This window comes from Muscardinus avellanarius (genome assembly GCF_963383645.1).
Source record: "Muscardinus avellanarius genome assembly, chromosome: 19".
Taxonomy (NCBI): domain Eukaryota; kingdom Metazoa; phylum Chordata; class Mammalia; order Rodentia; family Gliridae; genus Muscardinus; species Muscardinus avellanarius.
In genome coordinates this window covers 17,042,970-17,068,626 of record NC_137805.1, presented here as the reverse complement: position 1 = coordinate 17,068,626, position 25,657 = coordinate 17,042,970, and the positions used below count along the sequence as shown (strand labels likewise).

General features: G+C 44.9%; 1 protein-coding gene across 1 annotated transcript in view; it reads right to left on the bottom strand.

Moving 5' to 3' along the window:
* Window positions 1-25,657, bottom strand: part of SLC24A3 (solute carrier family 24 member 3) — a gene marked incomplete at its 3' end in the record, with an annotated part of 445,609 nt that overhangs the window by 350,973 nt on the left and 68,979 nt on the right. The window contains exon 2 of the mRNA XM_080716323.1: window positions 24,965-25,093. Coding sequence (XP_080572449.1) covers window positions 24,965-25,082 — 118 coding nt within the window. The 5' untranslated portion in view covers window positions 25,083-25,093. The remainder of the gene's footprint in view (window positions 1-24,964; window positions 25,094-25,657) is intronic.

Sequence of the window (25,657 nt, the reverse complement as noted above, 5' to 3'; positions counted from 1 at the left end):
TATTTATTCTGTCTGTTCATGAACATGGGAGGTCTTACCATCTTCTTAGGTCTTAGAATAGTATGAACTCTACCTACATGCTATATCCTCAGTCTTATTTTATTTTATTTTTTCTTTGAAACAAGGTCTCACCAACTGTGATCCTCTTGTCTCAGCCTCCCAAGTACTGGGATTACAGGCATGCACCGCCACACCTAGCTCCGGAATATTTTTTCAGTGATTGGTGTAGAGGAAAGTTAATGATAAATTATTACAGCCAATATGGAGGTCAATATGGAGGTTTTACAGAGGTCCTGAAATGGAACTACCATATGACCTAGCTATACCACTCCTGGGCATCCTTCCAAAGAAACCGAAGCAGAACACTTTAGTAATACATGCACATCCATGTTTCTCGAAGCACAGTTCACAACAGCCATAGTATGGAACCAGCCATGGTGTCCATCAACAGATGAATGGATCACAAAAGTGTGACATATACAGTGACATCTTAGTCACAAAGAAGAATGAAATTATATGTCATTTGTAGAAAAAAAGGTGGAAGTATAAAGACTATTAGGTAAGTGATACTAGCCAGTCTCAGAAAATAAAGCGTGATTTGTTTTTCTCTCGTATGCAGAAGCTAGAGAGAACTTGGGAAAGAAAAGAGACTTGAGATAAATGAGGGGCGAGACCAGAATAGTGGAAGGGGGTTGCGGGAGGCAGGTGGGGAGGGAAGAAAGGAGAGTTGATACAGAAAACACTTCAAATGATGTTGTGTCCATTTAGGACGGTACCAATATCAATCTTAGTCGTATGTATGGGGAGGAAGAGAGAGCAGGGTGGGACCCAGAGAAAAACACGCCAAGTGCCACGAGCACACGTGGCTCTCACTCCACACCTCTTCATGGAGTCTAAGTACAATGCACCAATGAAACTATAATTTTTTATTGTAGCACTGGGGATGGAACCCAGGGGCATTCTACCTCCAAGCTACACCCCCAGCCCTACTGTTTTATTCTTTATTTTGAAACAGGAACTCATTGAGTTGCAAAGGGCCTCACTAGGTATCTGAGGCTAGCCGCAAATTTGCGATCCTCCTGTCTCAGCCTCCAGAATGCTGTGATGACACGTGTGCGCCACCACGATTAGCTTAAAAAATAATTTTAAAGGCAAAATGTCCCACTAGAGAAAAAAAAAGTTATCTCAAATTCACCAATCATCCCTTTTATATGAAGAAGAATCCAGTAAAAACCTCAACTATTCTTTTGAAGCCAGTTCTCATGATGCTTAGTACTCAGCACACTCCACAAAGTCAAAACCCGGGGTTGGCATACTGCATTTTCAGATGCTGCTGCTGGGCTGATCACAATCTACAGCAGAAGGCTAGAGAAGTGCTGGCCACTTGGTTAGGCTCTTAATAAACACTGGTTAATACACTAGCCCTGCTCCTGAGTAGAACACCAATCGCCCACCTGACAGATGAGGAAGCCCTTATTTAATGGAGTTAGGAGACTTGATCAAGATCTGCTGCTAAAATGTGAGAGGAAAGAGATTTTGAGTGTGCTCTACCGGGTATCTTTTCCTGGTATATGTTACCAAGATGGGTCTTTTTTTTTTTTGGAAGTCATAGACGTGATGGTGGGCTTAGCGGCAACAAAAAAGAGGTCCTGGTATGGACTATGCGGTGGTGCTGTAACAGACACCCTCCAGGAAACCATGGTTTCCATTTATCAGGAGAAAGTCAAATCTGCACTCCGAGTACCATGACTCAGAAGGCAAATATGCATAGAATTACTTTAGAAAGATATCGATCGAGTGCTTATCGTGTTTTAAACGGTCTGGCATTTGAAGAGATGTTTCATTTTGTCCCCTCAACTGCATTCAACAAATATTTGTTGAGTTCCTCGATGTGCAAAGAACTGCATTATCAGCAGCAGCCACTTAGGCGGAAACGATTTCTCCAAGATGCCAGATAAATGAGGTACTTAAGTCATAATGCAAGCTCCTTAACAATGAAATAAAGCCCCGACTGCAGCCTTGTTTAATATTTCTCCATCTTGAGTTGCAAATGACACAGCTGATTTCAGACACTTTAATAAAAAATAAAAAATAGCCAAATAAAGGTTGGCAGAGTGTGTCGAGTGTAAAAATCTATCTTAATAAGCCTCGGCCAAACGCATGGCAAGTGGACAGGAGACTTGGTGGGACCTTGCTCTCTGATAGCCTGGCAAAGCCAATTCTTTATCCATAGGTTTGCCCTCTACTGTCTCCAGCTGTTTCTCATTTCACCTCTGTGAACCCATGGATGCTGGGTTTCTTTTCTTTCTCTCTCTTTTTTTTTTTTCAGACCTGGGGATGGAACCCAGGGGCATTCTACCTCTGAGCTACACCCCTAGCCTGATTTTTTTATCCTTTATTTTGAAACGGTCTCACTGAGTTGCACAGGGCCTCACTAAGTAGCTGAGGCTGTCTGCAAACCACGATCCTCCTGTGTCAGCCTCCCGAATGCTGCGATGACAAGCGTGCGCCATCACACCTGGGTGGATTTCATATTTTACCTACAAAGACAGGTAAATGAATCCTGCTTCATTCATTCAGCCATTAGCTGGAGCCAATCTGTGCCAAGGCTTGGGGAAAAGCTAGAGACAGCAGTCCAGACTTTGCCCTCAAGGAGTCTTACTGTGCCAAGGGCATTCCAAACATGACGTCTGATTCTCTTAAATTCTCTTTCCTCACCTATGCTAGCTCTTTGTCTATATAAAGACAGACCTGTGTATCCTCTTTAAAAAATGAGATCATTGGCCTTTAGAGCTAGGAGGAGACTTAATGAACATCTAATAATTGATCCATGTCTTTCATATCCAGCATACCTGATTTCAAAGGAGGGTGGTAACTGAGCATTTCATGTACACCTGGTACTATTAAATGCTAGGCATAATTACAAATGTTATGTGATTTACTCTTCAGAGTAACAGCATAGTTCATATCTTCATTTCTGAAATAAGAGAACTAATGTTCCCATCTAACTGATTAATGGAAAAGCTTTGGTCCAAATCTAGGCTGCAGAATCCCAGATCAATGCAATTTCTACACCAAACTTTACTTTTAAAATTAAGTTCTTCTCAGCCGGGTGTGGTGGCATATGCTTGTAATCCCTGCGCTTGGGAGGCTGAGACAGGAGGATTGTGCAGGTTCGAAGCCAGCCTCAGCTACTTAGTGAGGCTCTCAGCAACTTGGTGAGACCCTGTTTCCAAAGAAAGTATAAAATAGGTCTGGGAGTATAGCCTGGGAGTAGGAAGCCCCTGGGTTCCATTCCAGTACCACCAAAAAAAAAAAAAAATTAAGTTCTTCTCTACAATTTTATCTAGAATCCCTAACTCACCCAAAGTGAAAGGCTCAACACAGGAGATAACAGAAGAAAGCTCAGAAATCCCCAGGTCCCGGAGGACTCAGATCTCGGAGAAAAGTGGAGGGTCACCAGGAAGTGCCCCGGTTGGTAAAGCTGCCTGGCACCATCACATAAGACAGTTTTGTCTCCATAAGCCAGCCTCGTGTAAACATCCTAGGTATGAACTGCCAAGCCGACCAAGAGCGGAGGTCCAGGCAAGGGCACACCTCACGTCAGGGCCTGGCCTCCACTCTCAACCCGCAGCGTCACCTTAGACTAACCCTTTACTCTCCTGGGAGTCCCGATGCCTCAGTTTCAAATAACATGGCTCCGAGGGAAGGCTGGATGCTGAGAAGGTCTCTAGGAATGTGGGAAGCTGGAAGAGAAATCCGTAAGCCATGCTGTGGCTTGGATCTTGAATGCTTCCCAAAGGCCTGTGTGTTGAAGGCTTGGTCTCTGGCCCACGGCTGTTGGGGAGTAGAGGGATCTGTAGGAGGTGGGGCCTAGCGGCAGAAAGTTAGGTCATTGGGGCATGCCCTTCGGGGGTATTGGGACCCTCGCCACCCCTCTTCCTCTGTCTCTTTGTTTCCTGGCGGCAAAGAGCAGTTTTCTCTGCCACAAACTTTCTGCCATGATATGCTGCCTTACCTCAGGCCCGAAGGCAACACGGCCAAGAGACCCTGGACTGAAACCTCCGAAACCTTTGGCTGGTTTATTTTGTAAGCCAAAATAAACAAGTTGACTGTCTCAGGCATTTCGTTATAGTCACAGAAGGCTAGCAGACACAACTTTTAGAATTACAAAGAAAGCAGCTATCTTCCCACATCCCTTCATGAAAGAACTAACGTTAGGGACAGCCTGAGAAAAAGAAATACACCATGCAGGCTGAGAAATAGAAAGTCAAGGATACTAACTCTGGAGGAAAAACACATAATTGCACAGAAAGAAAGGTGACGTCCAAAAAGCCACTAACCCATGAGACCATCATTCCCCAGGGAAATGACGGCCCAAGACAATGTTGACCCTCCATAAAGAGCTGCTAACAACCCACATGGGTCTTATGTGAACAAATATACCAAGCGGCCAACAGGGAGAGTTAAATTTAGAAACACAACTGTCACTTTGCATTCAAGGAAGAAAGAAAAAAATAACCCATCAGGTTTTAAAACCCAGACAGAGCCAAAATATCCCGGTCCAAGTTTTGAGGGTGCTGATTATTTAAGTAGTCAGGCATGGAGGAAGCCTGGAAATAAATTCTTCATCACTACTGCCCTCTCTTTCACCATCCCATCCTCTTTAGAAACTCTTTTTTGTGTTTTTGTTGATAATTATCACTTTTTCATATGCCTTCTCCTCTAACTCTCCCCTATCCCATAAAAATATTTTGCACGGGCTTGAAGTTGAGGAATTGTGTATTCGTGTGCTTTTGAGGAGAGTAAAACACTGCCCCTGTGTCCTTGCCAGATGACCACCTGTCTTGCCCTGAGATCATGGGGTTACCCAGACCACTGAGGGCAGCCAGATGACAGAGTGCAACAGAGAAATAACAGGTGGAAGGCTTATAAGAAATGAATGAGATTTTTGTCTGTTCTGTCACAGAGAATCTATGGTGGCAGGTGGACAGAAATAGGTGCCTCTGGTCCTCCCTACATTGTCCTTGAAGACCTTAAGAAACCAGCACCCGGCAAAAGGAGAGAATAAAATTACCAAGCTGCCCCTGAGCAAGGGCCACTGCACTCGAGATGTGGTATTACACTGACTCTTTCTGTGGGCTACTGACTAAATAATTATCCTAAAAATGTCTAACACTTACTGTGTGTGTGCTGTGCACAGGGCACACGGAAGAGCATGTCCTCCTCTATGCATGAGGGAGGCGATCCAAGGTATATGGGTTTGGAGCTTACACAATCAGGGGACAGGGGACTTTTGTTATGAAAAAGACAACTTACGAACAGAAAATTAGGTAAAAAGTCTTGGAGGGGCCCCTGTAAGTAAGAAGCCCCAACACTCATCATCTGTTCTGAAAGATGAGGAAATTGAAACTGGGGGAAGTTACACAAATTGCCCCCAGGGTCTCTCAATGTGAAGGAACACAGCCAGATATCTGGCTCAAGGGCCATTATGTCCTCCCATGGCTTGGGAAGGAAAAGAAGGTCTCCATTGTCACAGGAACTACGCTGTCTTTGATACATTTATAAAACGTAGCTAATGTTATTTGAAGTCCTGAAATCTAAAGAGAATGAGGACAGACTGATCAGTTTCCTTTGATGTCAACTGGTTTAAAAAAAAACTGCTCTTCTGGGAAATTATATGCAGTTTGAAATGAAGAAAAGAATGTTAATCCAAGACAGAAAATGGTCTTATATCCCAGGGGCTGGGTAGCTTTGAGGTATTTGAACTAGAAGATGCTGTTCTAGAAGATTCTAGAAGATTCTTTAACTCATCTCCTTTCTGAAGGAGGACAAACTATTGAATAGTGAGAAAGACCACTGGCCCTCGATGAAGGTTACGGGTTTATTCTCTGTACAGTCTATTAAATATGACATCAGAGGCAGGTCATTTACCTGCCGACTCCAAATGTCCTTGCTTTAATGTAGGGTGGTGAAAACTTGCTTGAAAAGTTAGGGTGGTGATTATAATAAATTAATCTTCCATGGCAGAGCCCTGAAAACAGTATGTTGGTTACTGGGGGATGGATGAATAAATAAATAGAAATCTAGTGATACAATGGAATGCTAGAAAGCTGTTAAAATGAACTAGAGTGTACACATGCATCTCAAAAACTAGACAGATAATGTATAAAATTACCTCCAGGCTCTGTGTATCGGATGTATATGAAACATGAGTGAATTTTATGTTTAGACGTGGGACTGATCCCCATGTCTCCCTATAGATCTCGCTCCTACCTAAGCTGAACTCCAGGGAAGAATCATGAGTAGATGCATTATTTCCACAACTACTGGTCTTTGTCCTGCAAGTTCTGAGCCTATATAGGCTGGAACGACAAGAGGAAATATAAGGAGAACTTGGCCAGACTTTAACTTCAGCTCTACCCTGCTCTCATTGGGTGCTCCTGAAATGCCCAACTCATGGGCCTGACACCAGAATTAATAAAACATTGCAGGTAAACACTCAGCCCAGCCCTAGCTCCAATGAGTTGCCAAAAAATGCCTGCTGCCTTTACCTTGTCCCTGGGGAAAAAAAAACAACTATAGATTGAAACCCTAGTTTTATCTAACAGTGGAGTATGGATTGAATTGGCTTAAATTTCTTTACAGGTTGTTCAAATAGAGTCACAGGTGGTAAATTTTTAAAAGCTGAAGAAGAGATGAACATTTAGACCATCGGCAGTGAGTCGGCAGGGGTCCCAAAACCATGTCACAGAAGGGGATGACTGAAAAGCTAGAGAGAGAAGCCTAAACAAGAGAGAAACTAATATTTGGCCTCAAAGATATATCCTGTGGAAAATGAGTAAGATTTAGGGTACAAAACTCGAGATGATGGAAAGGAAAATGAATCTGATTCTCCACCAGGAAAATGACTTTAACCCCAGCTTCCCAGGAATAAAAGCTCTCTGGAAGAAAGTGGGGAGAAGTCCCGTTCGTCTCTGAGGATATCCAAGGACATGACAGAGAAGCACTTCACAGTGACATCCCAAAGGAATTCAGGCATTGTGTGGGCTGAGGGCCACACGACGTTTGAAAGTTCCTGAGTGTTGGAAGCTCATGACTCTAACTTTAGCTATGAGGAGATAAAATAGCTGCAAAGGTATGCTGCTTGTGTCTCACCTGGTAATTCCTCACTAATCTCTTAATAGTAGCTTCCATTTTCACAACACCTTTGCAGATTTTCTAATTTCTTTCACATGCATTCTAACATTTCTTCCCATGAGCCAGTGAGAAAATGGCAGCTCCATTCCTGAGCTGAAGAGAAAGAGGTGTAAGAGAGAAAGGAAGAGAAAAGGCCCCTGGCTGGGTTCCCAGGTCTCTGCCCTCCACTTTGAATGCCCTCCAGCCCGGAAAAGGACAGAGATGCCACTGCTATGCACCCTGTAGCAGGACAGGCTCTGTTACGAAGGTCACAACCAAAAGGCAAGTAGGTGCCAAGGGCTTGCAACAACACAGAGACGTGTTTCCTGTAGCTGCCACCACCTCTTCGATGCCAGGTGCAGGGGGAAAAGATAGAAGTTTTTTGCAGCCAGGTTCTCAATTCCCAACCTTGTAAGGTCAACACAGCTGGAAACCTTGGGACAAGACGGGGACCTGGCACCAGAGAGAAGTTCATAGGAACCGATTTCATAGGAAGCGAGAAGTGAGTAGGTGCCTACATCAGAAGAAACAGGTGCCTGGTGGGCAGTGGGGAATCCTCTGCTGGCTGTGGATGCTCTTCAGTACATGACAGTGAGCACGTGTATGTTCAGTTACAGCTGCATAACCACCGCCATCTTTGTCGTTATTGTTGTTGCTGTCTCCCCTGGTTCCGAAGGTGACCAGGGCTCATTTGTACCCTCTTTACTCAGGGTCAGGTGCAGTCAGGTAGCGGCCGGAGCTGGGATCATCTAAGAGGCGTCCTCCTCTTCTGGTTGGGTTGCTTAGTTGTCAAGCCGGCCTGCAGCTGGGTCCTCAGCTGTGGCTACTGACTGAAGCCCCGGCACGTGGCTTTCCCGGAAGCCTGAGTTTCCTCCCAACATGGCAGCTGGGTCCCGAGAGTCACCATTCAAAGATGACTGAGTGGATGTTGTGTTGCCATTTATGACTCTGCATTGGAAGGCACACAACTTCTGCCACATGCTGTCTGTTAGAAGCGAGTCATAAGGGCCAGCCATAGTCAAGGAAGAGGAGTAAGAGCCATGTTCACAGGAGAACCCTCTTGGCCCTGGTTTAGAATACCATGTCGTACAGGTGCACGCTGTCCTCCAGAGACTGCACTCCACCACCTCTCAGAGACCTACACGTCACATTCCAGGATGGATGTTCCCTCCTACTGCACCAGCTATGGGCTGAAGAGCATCGCTAAGCTACATGTGCCCCACATTTGAGGGGCTCTGAAGATATAAAATCATGGGGCGGTGTCAAACATCAGGCACTCAGGTGACCCTACTTTAAACACACCCACTTACTCTGATTTAGTATGAAATATGAATTTCATTTTACAGAGGGTAGAGCCCATTGAGGGATTAAATAGTTGCCTAAAGATATGGATCCATTTGCCTTTTAACTGTGGAGCCAATAAATTCTGTGGATAGCCCTAAAATCACACACATGCCAAAGACCACAAACTGAACTAGACATTTGCAATGATACCATTTTACAACTTCTGTTCAGGGCTCAAATGGAGTCCTCTCTGAATTTACATAAGCCCTAGCCCCAGGCTCCAGAAATACTTCTAGAAATAACTCTTACTTTCACAGATTGTAAAATTAAAAGAACAGCCCTGGTGACGAGACCCTTCAGATGAAAGCTTCTATTTTCTTGCAGCAAGAGCCAAAGTATGATTTTAATACTGCTTCCCTTTTTGCAATTTTGACATGTTTTGAGCTTTTGGGGGGTGCCTGGAAGTCCAGAGGCATGGATCCAGGTGGGAAAAGATGAATGAGAAAGAAAGGAAGGAAAAAATATGTTGTGCTTTTCATGGAAACCCCACTTTCTCTCACAGACCCAAAGGCTGTTGCTTGTGGCTCCTCCAGCCCCCAACACTTGCACAAACATGTTACGAATCACTGAAAACAAATAGGGTGAGTCTGAGCACCTGCACTTAGCGAGATGAACACACATACACACACGGAGGCAGGGAAGAGCCACTGTGTGGTCTTCTGGGAGAGGATGAGCCTTCCGATCTACCCAGCGGTCTGGGGAAGGAAGGAGTTTAGCAATAGCTGCCAGCGCCCAATCACCTCCCCTCACTCTTAGTTCTTTGGGACATGCCAGCCCAATTTGCAACCACTACACCTGGGGGTTGTCCCTGATCACAGGCACGGCTCTATCTGCATCAGGAGCAGGAAGGAAATGCCAGGGTTTTGAAAGCCCTTGGAGTAGGCCCTAACCCAGGACTGATGGAAGTCAGTGTATAATTACCCAGCTCCCTCACCTGGAGGTGAGAGAATTCTGCACTGTGTGTTCTCCCTTGTATCCAGGGGTACTCTGAGCAGATTAAGCCCAGGTATCCAAAGTGGTCACCAGCTAATGACACCTGGTGTACTGGGCACCTTATTTGCCCTTCCCAGTCTCACTTCCCCACTTCCTACCTATCTTTTCTAGGATCACCTCACAAATAAGTTAACCACAGCCAGATCCCTTGTCTGGCTGCTTCTGGAGGAACCCAAACTACATCAAAGTACTTGATAAATACAGTGATATATTTATGGTCCCCAAGAGCACACCATCTTTGTACACTGTCACTTTTGTATCTCAGATGACCTCAAGATGACCTTGTCAGGAACTGAAAAGTGAAAAGGTGACATGGAGAAGCACGTGAGTCCCTGTACCAACAAAGGCTTTGGCGATGACAAACTTTGGGAAACTGAGGATCTACCTTTCACAGACCCCGACATACACAATTCCCTACACTTTGGGGTGTGGTCAAGAGAAGAAGCTGGTTTCCTTACCTAGCCAGGCATTCAGTTTTCAACTCAGGTTCCTGAAGAAAGAATGGTTTTATCTTCCTGATGCTATGATTTTAATTAGGAGTCTGCTCAGCTCCAGAAGGATCCACGTGGGTTTCCTGGCCACTGGAAATAGCTTCCGTGGCGGTTTTGCTCAATGAATCCAATAATTTCTTCTATCTTCTCCGCTCCGCTCCTCCTACTTCTTATGATAGCTAAATGCACAGCTACCAAACCTGGAGAGACAGGCTGGTTACAAGGCCCTAAGGACCAGAGAAACCACTTCCTCCCTTCCCTCCCTTCCTTTCTTCCTCCCTTCCTTCCCTTCCTACTAACCCAACTTTTTTATTTTTTATTTTTTTATTGGTACACTATAGTTTCACATCATAATACGGATCATATCGACAATGGCGTACATCCACACAGTACTTGGTGCCCCCCACCACTCACTTCCCCTTTCTCCACCCCCCAACGATGAGCGTCCGGCTAACCCAACTTTGCTGAATCCGGTTCATAGTTCTGTTTCGGAAGTAAGTGAAAGGGGGAGTAGAGGCATTTAGCGATAACTAGATTTTGCTAAGTTGTTTTTCTTGGTCAACCAAAGCTCTGACTCAGTTTCCAGGCATTGGGAAAATCTCTTTGAAAGTTGACCTAAAATCAGTACCCAGGAAAAGTGACCAAAATCCGCTAGGCATTTCATGGAGGAAGAAAAGTAATATCCAACACATTAGTATCTGTCTGGAAGGTTTATTACAGTGTATGTGTAATCTGTGTGTGCACATGCATATTGGCATCTGTGTGTGCATGCATAATCATACAGAACACATATGAACCTCAAAATAACACGCTAAGGAGATTTATATCAAAGAGCACATATTGTATGACTCATGCACATAAAGTTCTAGAATGAGTACAAACTAATCTTTGGTGATAGAAATCACATGGGCGAATGTGAGGGCGTGAGCTGGGATGAGACTTTCCTGAGGGGAGCCACACAAGAGCTTCCTGGGAAGTGGTTTGTCCTGTACCATGGTAGTAGTTGAGTACTTGGGTGCACGGGTATATTTCCATGTTGGAAATCATTGATGGTCCACTTCATTATGTGTAAATAAACCCCCCCCCAAAAAAGAAGGGTAAATAAATAGTAAGATTTAGTTAATGACATGCATGGTAATCTGTAAACTGCTTTGAAGTCCACTAAAATAGGCTGGGCTGATGGATGGGTACAGGGTTGGACACACGGAGAAACAAAGGATAAAGTCAATATAGTGAAATTCAAAGCGTGGTGCCTCGGTCCTGCATCATTAGGTATTTGGTGTAAAATGTTATTTATTTTCATGTATGTTTGCAAATACTCATAATAAAATTTTGGGATGAAAAAAGAAAAGAAAGAACCTAAAGGCCAGATTCTTGAGACCGAATGCAAATTTTCACATCAGCAGCACGTGAAAACGTGATATCGATAGGACAACATATACTGCTAACTACTGAGAGATCCTGTCCCCTGGAAACCTGGGCCAGAGCCACCAGGCACCGAGTTATTTGGTCTGGGCACCTTAGAGGCAATGTTCTTCTCTGAGCCAGGAACACAAAATGATTTTGCAAAGGAACCAGCGTTCTATATGAAACCAGGCTCAATGGATAAAGACGGCCCGACAGAGGGGGAGACACAGATGTGACACACTTTCCCTTCTTTAAATTCAGTCTTCAATAAATCATTTAATAAACCAGCCCAAGACTTGCAATTAAAATGGAGCAGGCAGTTGAGAAACACGGAACACAGGCAGCTCCTCCTGGATGCTTTGACTAAAGTCACATCCAAAGGGCAGACTCCCACCTCAGCATGGACAGTGGTGAAGGACTGCGTGGTGTGAGTGTGTCTGCCCCCGCCCGAGTTCAAGTGCTGAAATCCTCACACCTCAGGTTAAGAAAAACCAGAGAGCAGCCTTGTCCTTTCCCCAGGTGAAATTAGAGTGAGGGGATCCACTATATCCAGGAAGAGAGCCCTTATCACTCCCTAAACCTGCCCATGCTTTTTCATGAACTTCTAGACTCTAGAACAATACACAATAAATTTCTGTTGTCTATTTATTTACTTTTTTGTGGTTCTCAGGATGGAATCCAGGGGCATTCTACCTCCATGATACACATCCAGCCCTATTTTTTTTATTTCTTATTTTGATGGGCCTCAATAAGTGGCTGAGGCTGTCTGCAAACTGAGATCCTTCTGTCTCAGCCTCCCAACCGTGCCCCGCTTAATTTCTGTTGCTTATAAGATATCCAGTCTACACACTTCATTGTGGCAGCCAGAATGAACCAAGAAAGAGGGACAGAGCTGAGAATGCACCAAGACAAAGGAGTTATACTCAAGTCCCAGTTCTTTTCCTTCTGTTCACAGTCCCTGCAATTCCTTTTCTTCATCCACTGGTGTATATTGAGTGTGTGTGTATGTATATGTGTGTATACATATACAAAAACATATATATATATATATATATATATATATATATATATATATATATATATTATAATCTCCAACCCTGCATATCTGGTCTAAAACCCCAAATCCCCATCATCAGTGATTTTTCTATGAATATACCCTGAGAAAATGTTATTGTTTGGAATGAAAATGTCCTCCAGGCACGGTGGAGCATACCATAGTCCTAGTACTTTAGAGGTTGAGGCAGGAGAATTGCAGGTTCAAGGCTAAACTCAGCAACTTAGCAAAGCCCTCAGCCCTCAGCAAATTAATGAGATCCTGTTTCAAAATAAAAAAATAAGGCTGAGGGTTGTAGCTTGGAGGTAGAATGCCCCTGGTGTTTAATCCTCAGTAACACACACACACACACACACACACACACACACACACACACACACAATGTCCCCATTTCTTACACTGTACACAGCCATGCTGGACATGGTACTTGGTTGCTGTGAAAGGGTCCCTAGGGATGTGGCCAGGTCCACTGTGTGTGTCCCCAGTCCATCAAGCTGCAGCATCTGGATCAGACCCTCTCTTCCTTCCTCTTTTGCTCTCTGCTCCCCACCTAAAGATTATAGCCCCAGCTCCTGCTTGGAGCCAGCAAAAAATTGAATCTATGTATGTACACACTTATATAGAACACATACACACACAAAGAGAGAGAGAATGAGAGAGAGAGAGAGAGACAGACAGACAGACAGACAGACAGACACTGACTGGGACTGAAATCTCCAAAACTGTGAACAAATAAAATTTTTCCTTCCTCTCCGTTTTGCATGTCAGATGTTTGGCTCACGGCAGTGAGAATGCTGACCGAAACAGAAAACCAACAAAATATTAGAAATGACATTCCAACTGACCAATAAAAGATGCACCGGGAGGCTTATATTTCTTCTGATGGACTCTTCTAGGGATCCACACATAAGCTTTGACAATTAAGACTATTTCTATTTTCCACCTGGGTTTCTATAATATTAGTACCTGTCAGGTTTACTTTACTGTCCCCGTATAGTAGAAAATTCCCATGTTCTAAGTATTAAGAAGAATCAACACCTGAATAAAAAAAATCACAGTCTCCTGTACATTGCCTTACAGTGGAGACCCTGTCCATGAGTCCTACTGTGTGGGCTTGGCGGAGGGGCATCCATCCAGGGCTGAGCCTTTGCTGTGGGTCATGAATCCCACACAGCTTATTCTCCCAACTGTCTGGGCCATGATTCACCCCCACTGTCAAGGTTCTGAGAGGTTAGATGGCTGGCCCAGTGTGCCACAGCCTGTGGGTGGACGTCAAAGTCAGTACTCTTCCCCAGGTCCATGGGACCCAAGCCTAGGTCTCTAACTCTACCCAGGAGTGCTTTACAATTATGAAATGCGGGAACCCCTTATATTCAGGTTTTTTCATGACTCCAAGGCTTGGTAAGCAGTATGATCACCATTTTAGTGACCAGGAAAACAGAAGCTCTAATGACAGCCTAATCTGGCCCCCGGTCCTCTGCTTCCCTCCAGAGTGGTCTATCCCAGTGGTCTGAGGCTTGTCCTCTTTCCTTTCCCAATGAGGAGTCCCTGATCCCAACACTGTGTTTCTAGGCGGGGTCTGAGGCCCCAGTCAGCCCCGGGGCTGGGAGGCCAGGCTCTGCTCATGGCCCAAAAGCCTGGACAGGACAGATTAGATACCGGGCTGGGCCCAAACCCACCCGTTCTGAGTCAGCTTCTAAAAGAATTGCAATTTTTTAATTCGGGAATGTTATTGTTCTATCATGGAAATTTTAGCCAAACCAAATGGGATCACACCAGACACCACACAGACACCAACATGATAACCCAGACAGCTTCTTGTTTACACTTGCTCTCTGCAGTGGAATGTGAGCCCTGCCTAGTGAGGACCTATCCCAGAGCATACAAAATGGAGGTGTGTGCCTCGGCCCACCAGCCACAGACAGCCTGTGAGAGGCACCTCCACCATGCATCCCTTCGGGCCTCAGCCAGCAATATGAACTGTTCTGTGCAGCTAGAGAAGTGTCTTGGAGCCTTTGGGTAGAGAAGCTGGGACACACTGGGCCTTGTCCTCCCTCTGAGTCCAGTAGGGCCCGAAAGCACCACATTCAAGGTCAGCGTGTGGCAGGGGAACGGTTAGTACCCCATGGACCTCCCCTGAGCCCCACAGCCACCTCAGCCCTACACCTCAGCCAGCCCAGGATCTGAGCAAATCGGGAAGGTAAGCAGTGAGGCATCGTTGGGCCAGAGGCAAGAACAGATCTCCAGATAGGAGAAGGCAGGAATGTTATCTCCCAACTTCAATATCCAGGGATTGTAAAATATGGCTCCTGTGAAACTCCATCCCGATGTTGTGATGTTTCTAAGGAATCTTGGAAACAAAGATTCCTATGGCCACCACCCAAAGTCAGAGTATACAAATGAGTGACTACACCCGTGGCAAACAAGGAACCCTGAATGAATCACGAGCCTACAGCAGAGTAAGCTTGGGGTCGTAAATTTGGGGGAAGCTCTCCCTTTGCGTGAGTGTGTTTTTGTTGTAGAGGGCTGGGCTCTAGCTGAACTGCAAGCTCAGCTCTCCTTCCCTCAGCCAGATGGACAGAGAATGGACAGTGTCAACCTAACAGATGGGTGTCAGGCTGTGGTTCTCTGCCTTGACTGCTCACTGTATCACCCAGTGCCACAGCCCATCCGGGATTTCAAAATAGGGTACCATGGACTGGGTGGCTTCCAAACAACATTATTGCTTATAGTTCTGGAGGCTAGCGGTCTAAGAGTGAGCACAGCAGCCTCCGTGTCTGGTGAGGCCCCACTTCCTAGTTCACAGATGGCACCTTTGTGCTGTCTCCCATGATATAAAGGGCAAAAGAGTTCTCGGGCCATTCATATAAGGCCACTAATCCAATAGGTTCATCCCAAAGGTTCTACTTCCTAATATCTTCACCTTGGGCGGGAGGATTTCAACACAGGAATTTTGGGAGTGACACAAAACATTCAGACCAAGGCACCCAGGAAGCGCTGGCACCTCTGAGGTTGGGTTCCCAGTCCCAGAGATTTCATTTTCTTGGTCTGGGATGGAGCTGAGGTTTACTCTCCTCAGGTGACTCCCAGGAGCTAAGACATGAGGCTTCACACTTGAGGACCTCTACCAAGCCTCTGGGAAGCTGTCTCCGCCTTCTTCCCAGAGTCTCTGGTCCAACAGGTCTCAGAGTAGAGCATCCTGATGGAGCCCCGGGGATAGATGTTGCTGCTTGTCCTAAGCCATCTGAAAGCACTCAGATAAGGGCAGAGGGGTGCCCTCCTCATAACCCAGGTTTGCAGGACAGCCTAGTCTTGGGGCCAGTAGTCCTAGCTCTAGTGCCAACTAGTGCTGAACCTTGGCAACACCCCTTTGCACCTGGACCTTGTCTTCATCTACAAAATGAGATCATAATTTCTAAGTAAGCCATTCAAAAAGAGTCCCCCCATTCCTCTGGGCATGTTGCTGTTGAAGAAAGGAGACCCAGCTGCAGGTGAGCCCTCAGAAAGCAGGAGACATACCCTGACATATGTTTTGCTCCTTGGCGTGCAGGAAGACTTGGCCATCACCACTGTAGACACGTGGGTTCAGCCAAGGGGTGCACTGGGCTGGGAAGTGGCTTTCCCTTGTACTGATCCAATTGGGGTGTCCCCAGTCACCCCAATCCAATACCCATGGCCTGTGCACACACTTGAGTATGCTGTTCGGGGCACTGGGTCCCTGCAAGACCAGCTCCAGGGCAACTGTGTGTGGCAAGGGCTGGTATGCCAGCAGCCAACTCTGCATGGGAACGTCACTCTCTGTCCATAAAGGGAAGCAGTTCCCAGGAGTAGTGAGCACTGGACAGGTGGACACATGCTTCAGAACTAGGGGAGTCCATGCCAGAGATCCCAAGGCATATTAGGGGGTGGAAATTGGATATTCCAGTGACATTTTAGACAGTTTCCAACACATGAACAGAGATGTGGAGAACAGAGGTTTTCCACTGTGTTTTAAGTAAAGAGGGAAGAATGGGGAAAGTACTTGAATAACAGATTCCCCAACTGGAGGGTGATATGAGAAATATTTTATGTGGCATAGGTACTATCTGGGGAGGATCAGGGATAGCAGAGAGGAACTTGGGAATGTCACTCCTGCCTCAACCTCCCTCTGGCCTGGAAGAGGCATTGGACTCAGGGCTTAAAGCAGGAGCAGGAGTAAGATTTTCTCTTAAGGGCCAGAGAGTAAATATCTTAGACTTTGCAGCCCCCGGGGTGTGTATCTCCACTACTCGTAACTCTGCCTTTGCAGATAAGAAAGACACAAGGCATAAATGCACAGAAATGGACGTGTGGCTGTATTCCAGTAAAACTTTATTTAGGAATATAGTCAACAGGCCCAATTTAGCGAAGAGCTCTTGTTTGTTGAGCCCTGGCTTGAAAGAAAATGATTTGGAAGTTACTAGGAGGAGCAATAATCCGTATACTTCTTTTCACATTTATGACTCTGGATGTGTGTGTGTGTGTGTGTGTGTGTGTGTGTGTGTGTGTGTGTGTGTTGCTGGGAAACCCAAAGGCATTCTGAGGCTGAGCTATCCCCCAGCCTTATATTTTATTTTTTGAAACAGGTTCACTAAGTTGCTAAGAGTCTGACTACATTGCTGAGGCTGGCCTTAAACTGAAATCTTGTCTCAGTCTCCCAAGTGCAAGGGTTACAAGTCTCCCAGCCATAGCTCTGTAATTTTAATTCTTTAACTCAACTTACCTTGGTCTCAGGCTACCTTATCTTTCAACTAAATACCATAGTACGGTCATTCCTGACTTGGAGGTTATTTGTTCCAAGGGCCAAACTATTCCAATGGGCTAAAGGACATGACAAGCTTTGAAGTCTGAAGTACACTGCAATAGGGCCCCAGAGCTCTGCACCTAAGAGTAGACTTCATCACCCTTTCCTTGTGTTTCAAATCCCAGGCACCACTCACTAGCGTAAAAACCAGCTTTTAAAAACAGAGCCTTTAGAAAATGCCTCGATAAAAAAGTTCCAAAAGGGCTATCAAAGCTAGAAGGAATAAATGATGTTTGGACCTTCATTCATTCCCAAAGTCTGAGACTTTTTAAAGTCTTTATTATGAAGTAGAAAATCTCAATCTCTACCTATCTCTCTCTCTCTCTCTCTCTCTCTCTCTCTCTCTCTCTCTCTCTCATCCTGTTTATCTATCTAGTGGCCTCATAGGCCAGAAAACTTCATTACTCAGATACTTTAGTTAATACCTCTAATTTGTCTTCTATGTCCAACTCAACCTAAAAGAATGCTGCATGGTTGCTGAACTGCCCTAAATAATTTACTACCCTTCAAACAATCTTAATAATCCATGTTCTGGTGTGCCTGGAAAGTGGTCAAGTCCCTGTAAACGATTTCCATCAGCTTACCCTCTATTTATTGTATTTCTGGTAACAAAGAAAAAGTAGCTGATAGTTATAGAGTATCACACACTATGACTGAGGACCCAGCTATGTACAAAGTTCAGTGGTTACTACTGCCCTGTAAAGATGGCGTACTAATCTACATTGTACAGAAGGTGGAAATGAGGCTCGAAGAATTTAGGATATTCACCTGACATCTTATAGTTGGAAGTAACAGAATTTGGTTTTATTCTGGGACTCAAATTAATTCTTTCCACAGAATGACATAGATGAAGTCTACACAGAAACATTTATCATTTTCCCTCACGTGTTTGTACTTCCAAGAAAAATATGTATCTTTGCAAGTGGGCACAACTGAGACAATTCCTACCTCACTGATGATACTTCCAAAGTAAAAAGACCACCAAATTAAATTACCTGGACCAGGTGAGAGCCATGATTACTAAGCCAATAGTTTAAGCCAGGCTTGAAAAACAAGTTTGGATCATGGTTTCTCGATCATGGGAAAATAAAGCCTTTGTAATAAGACAAGCAAGCACAAAGGAAAGTTCAGAAGTTTGTTTAAAAAAAAAACAAGTTTGGGGAAAATTAATACATCAGAGATCAGCTAGCTATACACCAAACCTGTTTTGTCTTCTTTCTATATTATTAATGTCCATGTCCCAGCCTCCCTTGCAGCTAGAGGTTGTCATGTGACTGAAGACTAGTCCATGGAATGTGAAAAGAACACACTTAGCTCATAATACTCTACTATGTCAGGACTCCATGTCTTTCTTCTCCACCAAAAGAAACAGGGTGCTTTGGAATCCAAGTGTCTGGGTGGGAAGCCAGAAGACAAAAGGATGCAAAGTCCATGGACCACTTCTTGCAATGTGTTACCACAGACCAGAACTCCAGGTGAGAAAGAAACTTATGTTAAGCCCCCAAACCTGTTACAGCACTACTATAACCCCCACCTAACTAATTCAGTAAAAAGCTTGATACAAATTAAAATCATATCATGTTATGTTCCAATTTGTTCTACTTAAGAATGTCAATAGCTGTTTTCTGAATCGTTAACCTTACAACTGCAGAGAGAATTTAGTGGCAGTTACATGAGCTAGTAAAATAATGCATGGGTTTGTGTGTGTGTATGTGGGGTTACTGGGGATTGAACTCAGGGACATTCTACCTCCGAGCTACATCCTCAGGCCTATTTTCTTCCTTATTTTGAAACGGGGTCTCACTAAGTTGTGGAGGGCCTAAGTTGCTGATGCTGGCTGCGAACCTGTGATCCTCTTGTCTCAGCCTCCTGCGCACTGGGATTTCAAGCATGTGCCACCACACCCTGCTCAATAAATGAATTTAAAGACTTTAAATTTAGTCCTCCCCTGGATTCACACTCAGCAATAACTAAGCACACTGAGGTAAATATAATGTATCACTTCTAAAATTTTGGATATGTTTATGAAAAGTTATTAAAATTAATTTCAACTGTTTCTTTTTTACTTTTGCAGTGTAGCTTCTAAATAAATATAAAACTACATTTTTAGTTCACATTCTGTTTCTACCGGATGGCATGATTCTAGATTGTGTGAACATCACATTTTATACTCGGTTATTTCTATGATTTGAGCATCTCCTGAGCTCGCCCCCCTTCTTTGCCTCTGACAGGTTGTGTCTTCTGGAGCAGGTGGACCAGGCCCACTGCGTCTTGAAATGTGTTTTTTTTTTTTCATGTAAAAGGTGAAGAAGTTGAATCTTTCGTGCTTGCTACATTGGTCATACACTGCCCCACATTAAGACAGCCAACCCCAACGTTATGGTTTACACCCTATAAACCCAGGCGCCAGCCCATGAACAGTGGCATCCTGACTTCTGGTGCTCATTTTTCATGGCCAGCACCTCGAACACGCTTATCCTGCCTCCCCACCTATGTCTAGGCACCTGTCACAGGCCATGCCCTTGAACCTGCCCCATGTTGCTTCACTCAAGGGCTTTTGTCTCTATTGCAATTTTCCTATAACTCTGACATCACATGGTTTCTGGCCATTCCTATAAACACCTGATCTGGTAAGCACACGGGGACCCTCACCTTGTCTTGGAATGCAGGCCCAGGTGTCCTCCTCACCTCCCCCAGAAGCCTTGCCCCCAACCAAGCCAGAGTCAGGGACTCCATCCAAAGGGTCTCACAGTGACGCCCACACCAGGCCACTGTTTGAAATAGTTTCTTCCAAAGTTTATTTGGAAGAGGCATTCCAAGGAGACGCACATTTCCGTAAAACATCAAAGAACTGAGAACCAAAGGATGGCAGTTATTTTCTGGAGTTATTTTCCGAGAGCACACGGAAATATTATAAGGAATTCACTTCTGCCGCAGTTGTCCACCACCCGCAATATTACAGTTAGCTAACTTAATTTTCCGTGGATCAGATTTATTAGAAGTTAGATTTCTCTCAATGGGTCATCTGAGTAAACAATTTCAAGTGTCATTTGCCAAAAAAACAATACGCTTCTAGGCTTCAGATGAAATCGGCAGTGTCAGGCTAAGAAAACAACCTGAAAAAATTCACAGAGAAGCGGAACACTAATAGAAGGAATCAGAGCCTGGAGGTCAGTCTTTTTCATGCAATTCTGGAGGTAAAAAAAAAATACAAATTTCACTAAAACCAGGTCTTTCAGGGGAAGAGGAATGATTTTTTTTTTAATCTAAAATATTGGACTAAACAGCAATGCCTCTTTTTTTCCCCAGTACTGGGGATTGAACCTAGGAACATTCTACCCCTGAGTTACACCCCTAGTCCTATTTTTTATTTTTATTTTGAAACAGGGTCTCACTAAGTTTCAGAGGGCCTCACTAGTAGCTGAGGCCGCCTGCGTGCCACCATGCCCGGCTCAGCGATGCATTCTTAAAGGGACAAGCTGCCCTGTGAAGGGCAGCCATCCTAATGCTGGTATGCCAGTCACAGCTAACACTGCTCTCTTTATTAGAGTGCCCATGTTCCCTGGGCTTCTTCAGGCCACAGACTGGGTGTTCTGGGCTCTTGGCTTTCAAGAAAAGGGAAGCTGAGGGAGCAGGGTTGAATGAGTAAAAGGTCTGAGGTGTAGCGTGGATTTTCTTTTTTGCAAATACATAGCGGTTAATAAGGAAGCTAGGAAAGTGTCTTGGAATGGCAGTTTTGGCCAATTTCTATTCTTGCAATTTCTCAGAATAATTGGATTTGTGCAATGGAAGGGATCACCTGTTTAAAGGTCTGTTTCACGGTTGAGAAAATGGACACCAGAGAAGAAAATCAGCCCCAGGTCCCCAATGGTAAACACAACCTCTAATCCCCAAATCGACAGCCTTTTTCCAATGCCAGGGGTTCTAAAAACACAGTCCAAGAAGCCTGTGATATCACAAGGGGCTATGGCTGTCCTTTACAACAGACAATAAATTACTCCTGTGTATAACCTTGACCCCATTCCTCAGACAGCCAGGGCACACCCTGGCACCTCCAAGGCTCATGTTTCTGTATAATCACCCCTCCAAGCACAGGAGGGGGGAGCCCTGCCCATCATCTCTGTTAAGTACATGTCTGCTCCTGATATCACCACACATGGGAAGAGAGGGAGTCCAGAAAGCACAGGGCTTCCTTCCTGGCCCCACATTAGAAGTCTTGATAGCAGATACCACTGTAGTCACGGGACAAATGATAAGGATTATGTCCAGGGCCTCTTAAAAGGGCATGACTATGGCGGATCCCCTCATCCAGCTTGACTTCCCCCCGTTTCCATTACCCACAGTTTCAGTTACATACAGTCACCATACGTGGTCTGAACATATTAAATGGAAAGTTCCAGAAGTGAGCAACTTCTAAGTTTTAAATAATTTTAACACAGTCTATGATGATAATTGTTCTAGTCTATTATTAGTCGTTGTTGTTAATCTCTTACTTTGCCTAATTTATCAATTAAACTTTATCATAGGCATGTTTGTATAAAAAAAAAACAGTCTATATGAGGTTCTGTACCACCTGTGATTTCAGGCACTGACAGGGAGTCTGGGGACATGATGGACAGGGAGTCTACTGTACTGTTAAAACCCTGACCCTAAGTCAGGACCTGATAGGAGCTTTGGCTCTCGGCTTTCCTCCCCGCCCAGTGTATGGAATATCTGCTTAGTCAAGACTGCAAAACAGAGCTCAGAGAGGATTCTGGGAAGGGCATCTAGGAGAAAGGAGTCGTGTGTCTGGGACATGTTCTGGTCATCTTCCTGTTAGCCACAGACGATCCACTGGCACACTGGTGTTTCCTACGTGAGAAGACGGCACAAGAGCTGAGCCCCAGGGTTCAAGACATAGCTGCCGGACAAGACATAGCTGCCTATTCTTGTGCAGAGCAGCTGGAGACTGTGGCTCCAGGATTCTTGCACTGTGACCCACCCAAAATGGGGAAGTGAGCACCCCACTGCAGGCAATCAGAAGTGTAAAGAGAAAATTCCTACTACAGCACTAAGCTGTGCATATTGTATTCCTTCATTACTAATTCTTACAGAAGTCATGAAAGGCTAGAATGATTATTAAAATTTCACAGAGAGGTATATTTAGAGAACCTGCTTATGTTGTCCAATGCCACACGTGGGATTCAAACCTACATGAGCGTGGCCCCAAGGCCCAGGTCAGAAGTGGGACTCTTGCATGTAAACATGCACTGTAAGTCCCTCAGATGTTTACAATGGAGCTAGAAAGATGGAAGATGCATCCAAAAACAATAGGAAGTTGTAGCCTAGCCTGTCTAATAATCCTTTCAGTGCTGACAGAAAGGTTTTATGACCCGTGCTACGAAGTTACGATCGTCACAAACAGCTATTGGGTATTTGCCATGTAGCTGAGGAATCTGAAAATCTGAATTTTTATTTTACCTAGCTTGAGTTCATTTGACTTTAAATCATTCAGTGTCCTTCTTGGATGGCACAGTAAGACATGTTTCATACCCACAGCCTTCAGAAGTGATGGTCCCCACAGTCTGGGTGTTCCCAGGCTTCCTAGAGGATGCCGGCTTCAACACGTTAGGACTTGGACGGGACACTTCTTTAAGGCACGCTTGTCTTCCAAACAGAATTAGGTTTAAAATCAAGGACCCCAGTCATGAAGCTTAGTCCCTTTCGTCTACAGATGAGGAAACAAGAGTATACGTCCCAGTTCCGTATTCTGTATGGACCTGTTCTACAGAGCACAACAGAGTGCTCTGTTTCTGCCTCCCATTATCCTCCAAAGCCTTCCTCTTCCTGCTCCTTCTCCTCCTCCTTCTCCCCTCCCCTGCTAGCTCCAACAATTTCTGGGTCTGTGCTCTTTTTATCAACCTGGACATAGTCCCCACTACCCATGGATCTGAGTCATTTCCTCTCCTGAACGGCTCTCACTGCACAGGATATTTCTATACCTGTCACTCAGAGAAAGGTATTTCCTAATAGAGTGAGTGACACCACTCATGGAGAGACTGCCCATCTTCCCCCAAATACAACCCAACAAAAAGAAATGAAAGCACTCATCTCCCCTGGCCGTGCAGATGTCCAAGGCCAACACAGGACCTGCAGACACAGGTCATGCATCGTGTCTGACACCTTTCTTTCCATACCAAGGTGACATCTGGGCTCTCTAGCGCTTGCTTTCTGTCTTCTAAGAGCCCCAGTCCCTGTCAGCTATTAGTTGAAGAAAGATGTTGAAAAGAAAATGTTTGACTCTTAGACCAGATCAACCACCAAGGTCCTTGGGATAGAACCCGCCATATCCCTGTCATGTCTTCTCAGGCCAGTCCTTGGTAAAGTTCTGCTCTATCACATGGCTCTGTCTCCTTAGCTAGGGCATTTAATTTCTTCAGCTAGTGTCGCTGCCGGTGCTTCACTAGCCTTCCAGAATGCTCCCGTGAGCACTTAATAACAACCACAGTACTTTGAATTCTCCAACTTGAGGACTATAGATTAGATAGGGTTTGGGGGTGGGTACAAGTAGGATCTATTTTTGTCCTTTGCAGCTTTCCTTGAGAGATCATTGTTAAGATTTTCACTATGGTAAGTAAGAGAACTTCTACCCATCTTCCCAAAGAAGAGTAGCCACACAGTTTCCTGAAACACTTCTGTACTCAAAGATTGATGGTCTCGAGGGTGAAAAGAAGATTGTTTTTATCCATCCGTGACACTAAACGTGAGATAAGTCTTTGGATGTGGGATCAACATGCTGCTGTGCCCCTGGGCCACTGACAGACATAGGCGAGACCTGAGTGCACGCTAGTGAAGGAAGTAAAGAGGCAAAGGAGTGAGGGAAGCAAAGCGCTGGAGAGTTCTGCAGTCCAAGCCAGGGAGGCAAAACCTAGCCACAGACCTCGCCCTTCCCCACAGTTGTGTTTTGCTTTTTGTTTTGTTTTGTTTGTAACAGCTTGTGAGCTAATAATGATTTTAAAAATTTAAAGCATTGCAAAGATTCTTTTTAAACCATATTATAGACGGTATATATGGTCTGCAAAGCTTAAAATATTTACTGTCTGGCCCTTTCTAAAACAAGTTTTCCAAACTCTGGTTCAAACTGTCAGTGACTTCATCCATCCAGGGGGTGCTTGTTTTCCTGAGGACTGATGAGTAAGATACTAATAATGCCTAGTTCCCTTTGATCCCCCTTGAAGTTTAGTTTCTTTTTAGTTTAGTGATATTCAAGATAAAGGGTCCCCTCTATCTTGCTAAGAATAGGCACAATTCTTGCTAAGTTTAAGCTCAATATATATCAAATATAACAACTGATAAATTCATATTCACTTCTTGCAAGAAGATCAATATCATGTGTCTTTACGGTGCCAGCAACAAGGCTCCCGGTTGACAACTAGCCAGAGAGGATCTGAGAGACTGTGTGAGACAGACGACCACAGAACTTCCTCACTCTCCACCAGGAAAAGAAAACAGAGCTGGAAACACACCTCCACAATGCCATAGGCTCTGGCCTTTTGCATTTCTTAAACACCTGCTCTAAATGTCCTTACAGTGTGTCTCTGGATTTGAACTCAAAAGAAAAAATGGCAGCCAGCCTTTCCTCAGGCATCAGCAAAGAAAATGGCAACCACTGCCAAGAACAGCCACCACGGTTACCTGGTTCAGTGCAGTTCTTGCTGCTCCGGAAGCCTGCATCTTCAGAAGTCAGAGTGTCATTCACCTGCAAGAGCCTCCTCCCCATCATCCATGTCATGTCCTCTCCCATGAAGTCCATGAAGTCAAGCTCTGAGGAGAAAAAGATAATAACCACATCACTTAGAGCTGAACCTCAGTCTGCACCAGTGCCGGGTGCCCAGCTCCTCCATCAGCCGTTGTCTGCTCAGTCCTGCCTTGAACCCCTCCAGCCATCTGCCTCTGACCACCCAGGGCTTCTTCTAGCTCCTGGATCCTACTGGGTCCCACAGAGGCAGCTCTCAGCCAGGGACATATAGAGACCAATATAAAAATGCCCGGTTGTTTGAGTGGGCTGACTTTTGAGAAGTGTGTTCTAGACTGGATTCTGTCCCAGAATATTAAGAGATATTAAGCGCCAGTGGTCTACAGTGTGACTCTATTGATGAAGCACGTTTGATTAGCAGTTGTCTCTTCCCTGTGTCAAATTCTCTGCACCCAAAGACATGTTGAGAAATGTTCGACAACCAATTCCCTGGTGCGGGGTGGCGGGTGTCCAGATATGAAGCTGTTATCATTCTGATCTAAAATTCCCCCGGAAAAATCTCAGGTGTTGGCAATGTAGCAAGGTTCAGACTGAGATGACTGGAGGACGTAGGTCTCTGGAGTCACGCCCTT